The sequence below is a fragment of the Haliotis rubra genome, unplaced genomic scaffold, assembly GCF_003918875.1.
Source record: "Haliotis rubra isolate DU_JTF1 unplaced genomic scaffold, ASM391887v1 Scf543, whole genome shotgun sequence".
Classification (NCBI taxonomy): Eukaryota; Metazoa; Mollusca; class Gastropoda; order Lepetellida; family Haliotidae; genus Haliotis; species Haliotis rubra.
Genome location: NW_025767239.1, coordinates 494,690 through 511,189, shown reverse-complemented (window position 1 = coordinate 511,189; position 16,500 = coordinate 494,690). Strand labels below are relative to the sequence as shown.

The following is a 16,500-nucleotide window of genomic DNA, read 5'->3' as shown; positions in this document are numbered from 1 at the left end:
TGACAGTTGTTTGCTGTTTATTGCTGTTTATAAATCTTATGTTTGTTAATAATTTCAATGCCAATTATAAGAAATGCTAAATCTGAAATGTGAGTTTAATTTTATTCTATGGGTCCTGTGAATTTTCAATGGGTCAGACAGACATCTGAAACTTACAGGACCCAATGTCCTGTTACTTTGAAACACCATTTGTGAACACTGCTAAATACGTTAAGGCAGTGTTCAAATTTAAGCATGAAAGTCAGGTGGTCCTTATGATAATTCAATGTCCAATTTTTTTCTCTTCCCCAGAAAAATAATAATAATTTATTTCACTGTCTCACATTCTGTCTTCACTCATTATAGTTAACAATTAAACTGGGATGCAAACTGGCACATGCCCGCAAGCCCAAGTCAGTCTTACATTAAACATGTTAAAGCAGTGTTCAAATTTTAGCATGAAAGTCAAAGGGTCCTTGTCATAATTCAATGTTAAACTTAAAAATCTTAGGGTTCTTAGATTTAGATTGTATATGTCAACCCCGTGGACCCAATGGCCCCCCCTTTTACATCATAAAGGAATCCATTAGCAACCTGAATTTCCAGCTGATCAAGGATGTCCCTACTTCACTTCACATTTGTTTCACATAAGCAGGGCTCCAGATAAGGGCCGTATCGGCGATGTACGGATAAAAAATATGCACAATACGGAAGGACATATTTTGGTTAAAGTAGCAGATACGCACCACAGCAATGGTGTACGGTCTCACAATCATTTACAGTCGTATTTATCCGAAGAAAGTATTGTTTTATTGTTTATTGACCTGTTTACACAAGAGTAGCAATGTTGTGGTGCATACATGAAACGAAACACAAGACTACTGGTACTCCATTAAATTCCATTCAGTACTCTAAATGTACTCTTAAAGTTTTCCAGTACTCTTATATTGAAAAAATAAGGAGTACGTACTCCTGATGTTGAAAAATTATCTGGAGCCCTGCATAAGTATAAATATAATCATATACTGCTCAAACAAATTAAAGAACATTTATTCTTTCAATTTACAATAGCTAATCAGCCACATTATGAAACATTTACTGCAGTAATAGAATTAGGTATTAATTACCTTGTTGTGAGTATATTTGGAATATAATATTGCAATGATGTCATAGTAAAACACATACCCTTTTGATTTATCATGCATAATTGTGAATAACTTGAATATTTGATAATGAAATCCTGCAGGCTGCTTGTTCGCAATACTAAGGATAGACAGTGCATACTGTACGTCATACATAAACTATCTGATCATTTCCTGATGCTAAGCCTTTCAGTCTATTTACTAAGAGCAACTTCCTGCATCGTGACCACATCAACCCAAATTAATAAGCATTTGAACATGGTGGTGGCAAGTATACTTAAGATAGAATGGCATCATTTAAGTGTTCCATCCAAACTGTTAAGTTGTCCTGTGCACCAACCCACCCCCCAGCCCCAGTGTTACACTGGTTATATGTTATTCACTGATGCTCATGAACCATGGTCACTAAGTGTAATGATCCTGGAGGGATCGGACAGTCAGGCTCGCGGACTTGGTTGACACATAAGATTGTATCCCAATTGCATAGAACGATGCTCATGGTGTTGATCACTGGATTGTCTGGACATGATTATTTACAGACCGCTGCCATATAGCTGGAATATTGCTGAGAGCAGTGTAAAACTAAACTCACTCAACAATGTTATTCATCATCGACCACTTTTCAAACTTGAGCATGAATGTTAAAGGATCTTTATGACAAACCTAATGAAAAGGACATTTCGGAAGGGACCTCTTTATAAATTATACAACTAGCCAGTCTTGAGGACCTCTTTATAAATTCCTGACATTGCTAACCCAACAAATGAACCAATCACTTGTTTTTATTTAATTCATGACTGTATTATATTGCTCACCTCCTTTCAGACACCATACATGTCAACCTGTCATTTGTTATTGTTTATTTCGTGACTGAAGTAGGATACTGCACACCTCAATTACCTAACCATGTTTTATTTCAATAGTGAGTGAGTGAGTTGAGTTTTACGCCGCACTCAGCAATATTCCAGCTATATGGCGGCGGTCTGTAAATAATCAAGTGATCAACAGCATGAGCATCGATCTGCGAAATGTGTCATTCAAGTCGGCAGGCCTGAACACCCGATCCCCGTTAGTCGCCTCTTACGACAAGCATGGGTTACTGAAGGTTCATTCGAACCCGGACCTTCATGGGTCTATTTAAGATGTACATTGCATTTCAAAGCACATTTTCTACATGATAAATTAATATGATTTTTTTAATTTTGTATTCTTAGGGACCTTCACAGGGTTTATTTCTATATGTGCCTTTCAAAATTCAAGATTCACTGTATCAATATAGGCTGCTTGCGTTTATTAAGTAGAGTTATCATGGAGTAATAATGAATTATGAATTGTTTCGTAAATTTATACAAAATGTCATCATCAATCATTACTCCATGTCAGAGTACTGTATTTACTGAACATCAAAACAAACTAATCACAAAAGTTGATCAAAACAACAACAACCAGGTAACTTTTCAAAAACCTTGATCTTTCAAATCAGAAATGAAATGATAAAAACTGACTCATGTCAATAAAATAACACTTTAAAAAAGCTTTTTTCAGCAAAACTATATCAACTAATCTGTGTCACAGTCCCTGAACCATATTACTTTCCCTACAGCCTTGCCCTCCCTGAAATGCTAAGGCCCTAAATGAAGCAAGTCTAGATTTCCCCAGGTTCTGGTTTCCCTTGGGCTCCTTTTCACTTAGGTTTATGTGTTACAATTAAAATTACATATATTCAGAAACTAAGCGTTAGTCTGTATATCAACAAACAATGACATATGATGTAAACATTAGGTTATCAGCTGATCACAACAAGTAAGTATGTAGGTATGTGAGGAGCTCTCTCTTATCTGTGTTGTGTGGATTGGCCCACACTGATGAGTCACTAGTCTGTGAACTTGGTAAACACTACTACACCCTCAATGACCCAACAATTAACACCTAGACTGCTGCATCCAACCTCTCCCCACTCATGTAACACGTGTGCATACACCAGCTCTCTCCACATGGGAGGTTGGATTTAGTGTTATGGGTGCACATACAGTATACATACAGGGTCATCATTATTTTAAGCATGTGATATCCATGAATAGTATTAATTGGTTTTCATATTTTTTCAGTCAACCTGCACTAATAAATATTCAAATTTTTCCCATCTAATGAGTAACCTCTGTGCTACTGACAATAAGTATATTTACATTTTTTAAAATTATCTTGAGTAAATACTGTATGAGTTTCACAAGTCTTGACATGTTAATATAGCAAAAGGAAACACAAATTCCCAACATCCTCCGTTGAATGAGTTTCCAGTTTAACAAGGTTTTCCAGTGAGTTTCCAGTTTAACAAGGTTTTCCAGTGAGTTTCCAGTTTAACAAGGTTTTACAGTGAGTTTCCAGTTTAACAAGGTTTTCCAATGAGTTTCCAGTTTAACAAGGTTTTCCAGTGAGTCTCCAGTTTAACAAGGTTTTCCAGTGAGTTTCCAGTTTAACAAGGTTTTCCAGTGAATTATAAAAGGAGGAAAACGCACAAAATACAAAGTGAGTGTGTTTTAACACCTATCTGAACAGCTATCTCATGGAATGTCAACTCCAAATCAAGATGAGCAAAGGATTTTTTGGTATATATATTATGAAGCCCAGTTTAAATTCTTGCAGCAGATAGCAGTCAATACTTCACAAAAAGATATAAATTTGAAGACCCCTTTGATGAGAGAATTGTTATTCAGTAACAAATGCTTGTCTTCCCCATGAAGATCTTGGTAAGATCTCCAGCAGCTCATGACTGCCATAAGATGATACTTTAAATTTGGTAGTCAGACTTGCTGACACTTTTGATGTATGACATCATTATCTTAGTTGCTTATATTGATGCTGTAATGTTAATCACTTGATTGCCAGCCCCAAACATTTACAGCTTGACACCACAGCTGGAATAGTGAGTGAGTGAGTATGGTTTTACGCCGCTTTTAGCAATATTCCAGCAATATTACGGCGGGGGACACCAGAAATGGGCTTCGGCGTGACTTGCGAACGCTTTAACCACTAGGCTACCACTGTTGGAATAATGTGGAGTGCAACAATTAAACAATATAATGAATATGCATGTCAATTCCAGATGTAATTGACAGACAACCTAAATCCTGTAATTACAGAAGTGACCATGACAACCCTCTCCTGACACCAGTTGTGTATGTATAAGCCAAGCTTCACCTGGGAGTGTTTGCATGTATGTTGTTTTACACCACACTTAGCAATATTGCAGCTATATGGCAGTTGTCTTTAAATTATCCAGTTTGGATGAGACAATCCAGTGATCAACAGCATGAGCATCGATCTACGCAATTGGATTACGATGACATGTGTCAACCAAGTCAGCGAGTCTGACCACCCGATCCCGTTAGTCGCCTCCTACGACAAGCATGGGTTGCTGAAGACCAATTCTTATCCGGATCTTCACCGGGTCGCCTGGGAGTCATCAACAGAAGTATAGACATAGCAATTACCTTGCAATCCATGAGACCAACGACATTTTCATGATGGAGATCAGACAGCTCCTGAAATGAGAAAGTATACTTTGGCGAAACATATAAACATATGGAATTGATATTGACCGTATCAGATATGAGGAACTCTACATGATGAAAACAGCTATAGAATACCCATCCTGGTAGATATGAAAACAGTGTAACTCCTCACTCCTCATATACTGGTAGATACGAATATATCCACAAATGACTCTACATTAGAATATGATTTGTTGTTGTTGGTGGTGGTTTGCTCTTTAACGCTGCACTCAGCAATATTCCAGCTTTAAGGCGGCAGTATGTAAATAATCAAGTCTGGACTAGACAATCCAGTGATCAAGAGCATGAGCAACGATCTATGCAATTGGGATAGAATGATATGAAGTAACTCTATACTGGTAGATATGAATATTAAAGGCATAGAGTAATTGTTCTTGCAGATATGAAATAGGCCAGAGTAACCCAGACTAAAATCTAGACTCTAAAATTAACATATTTTTCAGAAAAACAGTTACTAAATTATATTCTTGAATATAATAGAAATGAAAGACCTTTTTCATTTTCAGAAAACTGTGGTAATCTGAACTTGCCACATATTCCAGTCTTATATGGGCTGCATTGGATATATTTGTTTCAGGGTCTGTATGACAGACTAAGAGTAACCCTACATTGGTGGATATGCAAATTATCCTGAGAAAATATTTAACCATCCCAAAACAACACAGCATGCCCTGTCTAGTTTCAGTTACTTCATCATGAAAATCAGAAACCTCTCCTATTTCTGAGACACGCTCATTCAAACTAAACTATTCCCATTTCAAATACTGAATTCAAATTAGATTAAAGTTAGAATTGTGAGAAGCAGCCAAGGCCTACACTGCAATGATTAATTCATAGTTGAGAATTACAACCAAAGACCAGCAAACGGTCATTTGTATGCCTCACATTATGTGCATCCTGCTGTCAAACTGACCACAGCATGTTACCATCTATAATTCAAAGGCTGATCACTGAGAAAATTACAGACAGAGAACTTTGCCACATAAAACCTGGAACTCATTGCAGCCAAAAATATTCTGATTTTGACCATGTGGGGAATAAACCCAATGATGCAATTCCCAAGCGTTCTCACAACTTGAGTTTGCAAGCGTTGCTGCTTTCTTCAATCAATACTGGTTATCCAACACAAATTATTGATATTTGTATCCATTGGACATGGGCACCATTTGAATGTTAGATCCTTGATAAGGTGAATTATTTTTATTAACTTGTTTTCATATTGGGGGGTTGCTTTACTGCATCATTTAGGGAAGACATAGCTCAGTATTTCTAGCATCAGACTCAGTGACTGCTAAAATTGAAGGAGCACATTCAAAATAATTAGCTGGTGCCTTGATAAGGGGAACTGTTTTTAAATAAACTTGTTTTCATATTGGAGTGTTGTTTTACTACATCATTTGCAGAAATGACACTGCCTGCCAGTGATTTTTCCGGACAATATTTAAGAAAGGCAGGGTTTAGTATTTCTAGTATCACACTCTCAGTGACTTACTATGCTAAAATTGAAGTAGGATATGCAAATTAATTTACTGGTACCTTAGATGTAAACCTATATTAAAAAGAGGGAAATACACCATCTATTGTATGAAGCTAGTGATAGTTTCAGATAACTTAACAGTACAGGAACATGCAAAGTGAGGTAATAACAAACAGAATTATTGTTTTCCTGACATTCAATCAATGAAATATGTTAAATTCACTCTCTTCAAACTTTCTTTCTGTATGGTAAAATTTGCTCATAATATACCGGATATACAGACAAGTTAAGGAAAGGAGACTTGAAAAAACATTTGCCACAAACTGGACTTGTAGCATAAATACTGAAAATAGGGAATTTCTATTCAGGTCAAATACAACTGATAGCAAAAACCCAGCAATGAATACAGAATGTTTCGTACACCAGTCCTTATAATGATAACCTACAGCAAAACCCTGAAATTGGCAAACAGCAACTAGACCTTATGACACTTTACCTACTGAGCAATTTGGCAGGGACCAAAGGATTAATGCCAATTTCTGCTGCTGCTAACCTGTGCATATTTCATCTATCACGATACTTAATACTGGCGGGGCGGTGGGGTAGCCTAGTGGTTAAAGCGTTCGCTCGTCACGCCGAAGACCCGGGTTCGATTCCCCACATGGGCACAATGTGTGAAGCCCATTTGTGGTGTCCCCTGCCGTGATATTGCTGGAATATTGCTAAAAACGGCGTAAAAACCATATTCACTCACTTAATACTGGCAACAACAGATCTCATTCCAGTCATAAACCCAGTTCAAAAGATACTGTCACCTGATGAACATGTTAGATTCTGCTGAAGACAAAGGAAAAGTGAGTTAATTATTCATACTGAGCAGTAAAATGTTGGCTTATTTCCAACAATTACTGTACTGCCTTACCTGCAAAAGAGGAGGGAAGCTTTCAGCATCCAAACAACCATTAAAGTTTTAGAGGTTATATTTACTTAAGTTGTTTGCAGTTAATTGTAGATCTATTTCAGAACAGCTAGTTCACATATATATTATCTACTGAACGTGAAAGGTTTCTTTGCACTAGCTTCCACTGTGTGAAAAATGTTTTGAGACTTGACAAACATGACAAAAGCAAAAGTCATCTTAACTGCTGGTCCTCTGGCATGTGACAAGCAGAAATGGCAGATGTCCAGCTAATTCAAAATATTACAGATGCTCTTCATGACATCTTTGAAACTGACTGTGTAGGAAGAAGGAATATATTTCTCCTTTGATTTCACTAACAGGCTATGAATCTATAAAAGTAAACTATATTGACTATACTGTGTGACCTCTTTTGACATATATGTCACCAGTATATTGAACCTTGGGAGAGTAAACTGTGAGCGCAACCTGGCTCCAACACAGCTGACACACTTTGAATGTAATGGCCTAAATGTTGCATCCGTTCAAAACAAAATTTGAGTCACTTTTTAACATGCTAACATCATGATAATGATGCAGTGTATATTAACATATTAACAGAGTTAAAACAGTAACAATCAAAAAGAGGAGTGTCTGCAATTCTAGTGTTGGGAAGGTTATTACTAACAAGATATTCATGTAATAAGCATTGTTTTAAGTCACTTGGACAGTCAAAGTAGCCAAAAGGCTCACATATGTTTGAAGCAGTATATTTTGCCTTAATTTGTTGCCCGCAGCACATACACAAATATATATTGTTATTATTTCAGTTGTTTTTCACAGTTGAAACAGAACAGGACAGAATATATCCGTATAGTCTGGTCATGAGGCCAATAACAGATGACTGGGTAATCATGATAATATTGCATAGTGTGACAGAGAACTTCGATCTATATTGGTTTGGAATTTCTAAGTTCAAGCATTTTTAGAAGAAAATGAGCTAGCAGGAATAAAATGCTGTAATTCAGGGGTGGAAATAACTTTAAAATTGCTAGTGTACTCTAGTACAGTGGCACATGTAAAATCATTTTTCCACTATACTGTCCGTTTTCTTGTTGATTTTTTAAATAAACAACATAATTAACATTGGAAAGTCAACTGGACACCGGTACAGTGTGATATACAAATTTGCTTGCCCAACAGAAAAAAACACTGGACTCGGACGTCAGACAATGGGTTATTTCCACCCCTTTAATTATGTGTTGTGAGTAAAGATACACCTGGAGATAGGAATAGTGCATAGTATTCATCACAAGCACATAAGTCTTCCATACAGAAATTGCATAGACTGTCAACAAAGTTATGATGGACATACATAGACATTCTATAGTTGTGCAAACTAAAATATTACGAACATAATTAAAAATTGGCTATGTATTTCTAATCGATAGTAACACAGCAATTCAAAAAGAAAAAGACATAAGAAGAAACATAAGATGAAAAAAACGCACATAATGTACATAACTCAGTCATTTCTAGGATTCCAAACTGACTGCCTCTTGCTGGCAAATCAAGAGAAAACTTCAAATAGATTAACAGTGATTCATTTTAATGATTTTTTTCTGTAAATTCAGTGGAATTGGGAAAGTTTTAATTAAAATTGGGAATTTTGACTGTCACTTGGCCACTGAGCAGGTCGAGATGAATCTCAGTAACTGTGTATGTCGTGCATTTCAAAAACAATATTTTATAACATATAACCAACTTTCCTCTACTCTTTGGTGAAAAGTTCCTTTGTGCAAAGAGATTGGCAGAGGGTGATAAAGATTAGACACATTATTTGACATAGAGGTTCCCAAAATGTTTTAATCCGCAGTCACATTATGACTCACAAAAGTATTTTCCCTCTGCAGGGACTTCTACTGACATATTAGAATATATACTGTACTGACACTCCTGTTAAGCTGATTGATTTATTGTGTTTAAACAAATTTATTCACAAAGTGAAAAGGACTGGGGACAGGTTATTAAAACTAATAGAAACTCACTTCAAGAATATTTCAACGACAAATTACATCACAAGAAGCTATTAGAAACAGACACAGAGGAAGATTGACAGTAATAAGGAAGTATTGTAATACAAAAGGTACAGTGTTAGAAACTTCTGAAATAATATATTGTGTAACCCTAATTACCATAAATAATTGAATACTCTTTCTAGAATCTCAAGGGAATTAACATGTTAAAAGAATGGTTAATCTTCACTCTGGACAAGATTTCTTTGAAGTTGTGCTCTTTTCACATTGAGTAGAGGAGACTGGTTGTGTCTAAATCACACCAGTGTTGTATACAATGAACATCTATATTGAAACAATGTCCTAACAACTTATCAATGTTTTCTTAATCGAGACATTTGTTTATCTGACTGACTGAGTTTGGTTTTACGCCGCTTTTAGCAATATTCCAACAACATCACGGCAGGGGACACCAGAAATAGGCTTCATACATTGTACCCATGTGGGGATTCGAACCTGGGCTTTCGTCGTGACGAGCCAACGCTTTAACCACTAGGCTACCCCACCGCCCCTTGTTTATCTGAATTACCAACTATATCACAGTACACATTGTGGTTGTTTTGCACTACTATGTACTAAGGGAGAAAATATATGTAAAAGAGCCTGATGCATAAGAATGCATGGCTTTCAATACATGATACACCTGTACTACAATACATGACGGCCTAGTGGTTAAAGCATCTGCTCGTCACGGTGAAGACCCAGCTTCAATTCCCTACATGGATACAATTAGACTAATGCTTAGTCTCTGAATATATATAATTTTGATAGTAACAAACAAGCCCATTTAAATTGAAAAGGAGCCCCAGTGAGACCAGAGATTCAGAACCTGAGGAAATCTAGACTTGCTTTATTGAGAGCTTTGGCACTGCAGAGAGGCTTGGCTGTAAGGAAAATAATGTGGTTCAGGGACTGTGAGACAGACTAGGGTACAATGTGTGATGCCCATTTCTTGTGTCCCCCCCTGTGATATCGCTGCGATATTGCTAAAAGCAGAGTAAAACTAAACTCACAATACATGACTATACAAAATACATATTTAAATCTTTCTTTAGGAAAGGGAGACCAAGCACACAAGGGACAAATTAACTTTGAAAATCCACCTCTGTTCTACCAGTCAGCTATGAGGGATCAGTTTCCCTTTCCTGTTTCTTTATGATGGGAAAGGTATAACCAATCTGTCACTAATTTTCCATACATCTGAAATATATGAGTATTCCAGTTCATGGCCTTTGTGTTGCCATTCAGCTGGTGTAATTATCATCATATGCATAGTATTGTATCCGGTGTACCAGGAAAAGAATCGTACCAAAGCCTTCTGTATAACTGGACACCTACTGAAGACCTATTCTACCTAGGGATAGACATGAAACTATTTCAAAGGGAACCAGACTGATAATTTAGGTGTGCCTTTCTGACAATAGTTGTTGACATACCTCTTCATGATCTAAACATAAAAATAACAACAATAATGTCATTTAAATGTATTGTTTGAAAAATACATAAACATCATGGAAACCTGGAAACCTGAGAGCTGGATTTCCTAAACTCTATCATGACTGCAAGAATAGTTAAGTTTCATTGGTCCTGGACCCATAAACAAACCCATAAACTAGGTTATCATCCAAACGTTGATTTCCTGTTATACACACTGGCATTCACAACAGCCACACCTATGTTGAGCTATGAGATTAAGAGTGTCTCCGTAAAACATTTTGATGAGGAGCCAAAATAGGTTTGGAATGATTTGAGTTGGTCAAATTTATCAAAATGTTCCATTATATGACTCATAGTGAGTATTATAATCAGAATTTTCGGGCACATTGAATATATTTCATCCATACCATTTGGCACACAACATTAAACACTTTTTGATCCATTGCCCACAAACACAGGCTGTAACATTACATGTACAGATCACATAGCAAAGCACAATGTCTAATACATTTAGCCCCTTTTCTATAGCCTGTGCTCGATTAGGCCCCTTTTGTTCACAGTGAATTTCAGGACTAAAATATTTTTAAACAAATCAACACCGAAGAAAATCTGAATGAACAATGTCTACTTAAAATGCTCAAAAGAAGAAAAACACAAGCCTCAGATTTGTTAAATGAAAGTATCTTTATGCAAATAAATGCTGAAAATAATGTGGCAAACATCCACAGTTTTATAAACCTGAATAGCTTCACCATCTGTGACAGTTCCTGCAGATAACGTCTACCCATATACAAAACACAGGTACAAAACGTCCACCTAAAACCTGTTAATCCAGATGATTTTATTAGAAGCTTTTACTGGTAATAACATGTCAGAATATCTCTCTGCTTCAATGCATGTTATCACACTTGGCTGACAGTATTCAGGATTATTTTAGTAACACCACAGGCTATGCATGAACCATCAATATCCTGTTTCAGATGACTGTCACTCACATATTGACACAAACACCTTTGCCAACAGTCACCAACATCTCGTCAACACTGATATTAGCCTGTATATTGCTCACATATTGACTAGTCTCCTAACGTGTACTAATACCTCCAGGCTACATAATCAGGGAATAGTCCCTTACTCCACTATGATTCAGCATATTAATTTGACAGACCAATGCCCACTGGTCAGACACACCTAAACCTCGCTGATCGTACACAGTGAAGTCTCTTGATGAAGACGAGTGATTAGTCATAAGTGACCTCACCTTGAGAATCTTGATTTCCTTGCTGAGGAGCTGCTGAGATTTGGCAATGTTCTTCTTGGTTATACTCTTGATGGCGACAGCCTTGTCAGGTCTCTGTAAAATAATTTCAAAACATTATTGTTACACCCATGGCAACAGGTCAGTTAGTCTGTCTCACAGTCCCTGACCTGCCTTATTTTCCCTTCCATTCTGCTCTGTGGTGTAGTGCTTAGAGCGTCCGCCTGAAGAGCGGAAGGTCGCGGGTTCGATCCCCGACCGCGTCATACCAAAAGATGTTAAAATATGGTACTTGTTGGTCCCTGCCTGGCACTCGGCATTAATGGGTACATCAAGGACTGGTCAGCTCGGAGTCAGTATAATGTGTCTGAGTGGGGTATTCATGCTTCACTGAGGCATGGTATCTCAGTGGGCTAGCACTATAAAACCAGCTTCAGTCTGGGCTAGTACAAGCAGCCGCACATACACATACACACGCATGCACGTCGTCATATGAGCGAAATATTCTCAAGCACGACATTAAACCCAATTCCACCTCACCTTCCATTCTGAAATGCTAAGGCCCTAAATGAAGCAAGTCTAGATTTCTTCAAGTTCTGAATATCTCATCTCACTTGGGCTCCTCTTCAATTTAAAAGGAATTGTTTGTTTCTATCAAAATTATATATTTTTAGAGACTAAGTGTTAGTATACAAGTCAGCGAGGGTGACAAGATTGAAATTAATGTTGAATTAGAACAGTTCAAATTCTGTTTGTCTCTGTTGATGTGGTAAATATCATGATTAACGACCATGGTAAATGGACAAAAGCTGCACGTTACATTCATCTATCTAACTTTTTGATACAAGAAAACACTAAGTCATAATAAACGGCTTAGACTTGCACAATTATCTAAAACAATGATTATCAGTTTAAATCGAAACTCTTAGATCGCAAAATACACAAGAAAAGCTGACCCTTTAGAAAACTAGGTCCTTGCACTATCCGCATATCTTAACTTGCCTATTGGGCTGGAATTAGTACAGTAGAGTATTGAAACAAAGCTTTGAAGAAGAAGATGGACCAATGTTTAAACTGACTGTTTAGTAGATAGTTGCTTACCGAAAAACAACTGATTGTTTTACGCATCTTTTATCATGTCTGATACTGAGTCTGATTGTCACCTATCATTTATCTTAATGTTAGAAAATAAAGATCAATGCTTTTGTCAGTCACTGAATTGTCTGGCCCAAGTTTGATTTTTTACAGACTGCCATCGTCATCATCATGCAGCTGTAATATTGTTGAGTGTGGTCTTTTACAAAATCATCATAACTTTCTTAAGTAAATACATGGATCTCAACACTTAAGTTTTTTAACATTATTGCAGAGAATATGGACAATGGAATAGAAAATGAAAACAAATAACAACATGCTCTTGGAATTGAATAGTTATCACATTCTACCAAATCATTACAGAACACCCAGAAAACATAAATCATCTACCACAGGCTCAGCATGCTTCAAGCAGGATATGCCCTCACATGGCTGTGAAACACAATGTTCATAAAGGGCTCCCTTTCATCTTGAGTTCTCCTGGCAATTACTGGCCATTTATGAGTCTCTTAACTGTTCCTCACTCCTTTTGTGAACCATGTCAGCAGCCACCTTGTCAAACTGTCCAACTGACCATTGGCCATTCAAGCATGACAACAACAGTGTTAACTAGATAGTTTTCCTTTCTACAAGTTCTAAGACATACCTTTTTCAAATTGCTAGGTTTGGGGAAATCATTACAAGTTTATAACTCACAATAATTATAAATCTGTGAACATATAATAAGGGTTTCTTCAGATACAGAATAGTACAGAATGGGCTCTGATAAGATTCACTGGGAATCGCAAGGAAGTGTGTGTTTGATGTTTTGACACAGCACTCAGCAGTATTCCAGCTATATCATGGCAGTCTGTAAGTAATCTGGACTTGACAATCCAGTGATGACATCCTGAGTAGTGATCTACTAAAAATAGAATACAATGGCATGTACCAACAAAGCCACCACCTGATTCCAACAGTCATCTTTTATGACAAAAATGCGTTGCTAAAGATCAATTTCTAACCTGGATCTTCACATGTTGGATGGAAAACTAGTACGGATATTAGGATGAATGAAACTAAATACATGTACACTTGAGCATGTACATAGGATTTATCTCATATTTGTTTGATCAGAAATAACTCTTATGTGTCGATAGTTATTAAATATCTCCAAAATGACTATGTTACCTTCAGATTCTAGAAATATATTTCAAAACAAAGATATTTAAATTAAATAAAACTTTCAGTTTCAAACGTCAATTTCACGCTTAAACACAAATGAACATTTTCATGATTTTGAAATTTTAACATTGATTGCTAAACAAGCTAAAGTAAACATAAATCCTCTTTAACAATACCAATATGATAGTCAATGTAGTTATTGCAAAGGAAGTTAATGGGTTTTTTCACCAAAGTTTCTTTTGGGCATGGTTATGAACCTACACAGCTAATATCATGATAATACACACGACGGACATCCCATGACAACAAAATCTCTTTTGACTGCTGAAATTAAAATACATTTGGAAAATTAATCCTTAACACACCAAATCAGGTACCTATCACAACACATTTAATTAACAACTTGATGTAACTGAAGTTCTTGAAAGGCCTTTAGGAGTTGGACGAACATGAATACCCTGATTGAAGGGTCGAGGGTAATTAGACCAGATGTTATAACACTCAGTTCACTAATTAACTACCAGCATCAATTACTGACATATGTCTTCGGCCTGGGGCAAGAAACATACAGTTACACTCTATGATGCTACTGTACACTATAATGTAGGCATTTGTTGATGAATTGAGTTTACAACAACTCAGAATATGACTGACTGACTGAGTTTGGTTTTACGCCGCTTTTAGCAATATTCCAGCAACATCACGTCGGCGGACGCCAGAAATGGGCTTCACACATTGTGCCCATGTGGGGATTCGAACCCCGGTCTTCGGCGTGACGAGCCAACGCTTTAACCATTAGGCTACCCCACCGCCCCCTCAGAATATGAAAGCACTTTAATCAGGGTAACACAAAACACTCACCCAAATAACAACACATAGTAAACCAGTTTGGGTTGATGTATCTTAACTATTCATGATTAACAGTGAAATATACCCTTTAATATAAAAAACAAGTAGGGGAACTTGTACTTTCATAAGTTTCAATTTGGATAGAAAGTACAAGCGTTAAGAAACTTGTCAAAGACAGACATCTCATGAACGCACCATTATTTCTCTTTATCACCACCCTAAACACAATGCATGGGATGCACGTGCACAATGCAGTTGCCCCATACACATGCATGGGGTTTCATTCTTTAGTTTGACGGTTTTCAAGAAAGTCAATAAATCACTAAAGACCATTAATTTTGACAATCATCTTACCTCACACAGTTGTTAGTGTTTGTTTCTAGCCAGGTTTTTTGGTTTGAAAATGAAAACCGTACACATGCAAATTTCATGTCATACACCAATCATCTTTCAAGAGAGATTACTGTACAAACAACTATGGTCATAGGAAGTGCAAGTGGTGATGCACTCTCAAAACATTCATTATTATAATATCAACACTGATTGACCCTGATATATCTCGGAAAATATGTTCAATCGTAAATTTAAAATGAAGTTCCCCCACGCTTTTTGAAGAGTATACAACAAATTAGATTAACTATAAGCTTGGGCAAATATAGGCGTATTGTCATAATTCTTAGCAAAGGGATTAACATTCTCTTAACAAAGTCAATTCTTATCAAAATTATGATCATGACTGACCAACCTATGCACACACTAAATAAGTAGATTATGGATATGTGAACACTGTATTGCAGACCTTAGAGGAAGAAAGCCTAGAGCACAGGGATGATAATCATGCATAGGTCTGGCTTCAATTTAAATAACATTTTATTTAAACATTTATATCTACAACTAAAAGTTAGTCTACAAGTAAATATATTTCATTAATTCCAAAAGAAGTAGTACTACCATAAATGCAAGATCTGCCCATTGTTCAATTGTGACATGCAAAGAACACAAAGGAAAGCTTACAAACACTAGAACAAAGGAAATAAGCTCTGTAGGTACATAAGTAAATAAACATTATTGGGATAATAACAATCAAAGGAAACATTTTACTGGCAATGGTTTTTAATAGATGAATGTCAGCATTTGATGTCATTCTGACAACATAAAATAATATTTCATATGAACCAAGCATGAATGTTACAATGTGATGCAACTTCCAGTAATCTCACTATGTCTACCATGGTGTGTTTATTATTGTGTGGATCTATTAATAGACATATATATGACCTACTATGTGGCTTTACCTATGTCATATCCAGGTGCGTCATTGCCTTTTCTAAACCATTACTGATCTAATCATTCAAATTAAATATTGTTTTGGGGTTGAATCAAGACGTTAGCAGGCCTATAAAAACTGGACTTTTCCCCATACACTGACCATTAGATGCACCAGGAAATATTTCTCACAACAAAGGACAAGGGAAATTGAATTCCAGGATTTTCTATATTTTGAACAAAATGACCCCCAAAGTTTACGTACAATGTTTGATAACAACATTTACA

The 16,500-nt window shown here is 36.5% G+C and overlaps 1 protein-coding gene across 6 annotated transcripts in view; it reads right to left on the bottom strand.

The window, feature by feature from the left end:
* The window catches only part of LOC124253530 (serine/threonine-protein kinase ULK2-like), a 68,330-nt gene that overhangs the window by 51,159 nt on the left and 671 nt on the right, over positions 1-16,500 (bottom strand). For all 6 annotated transcript variants that reach the window (XR_006892229.1, XR_006892228.1, XM_046687325.1 and 3 more), the window contains exons 2-3: positions 11,842-11,934; positions 4,613-4,663 (exon numbers count right to left, since the gene is read on the bottom strand). Coding sequence is in view for 4 of the 6 variants with exons in the window: in XM_046687325.1 (XP_046543281.1) it covers positions 4,613-4,663; positions 11,842-11,934 (144 nt within the window). In the remaining 2 variants the exon portion in view is untranslated. The remainder of the gene's footprint in view (positions 1-4,612; positions 4,664-11,841; positions 11,935-16,500) is intronic.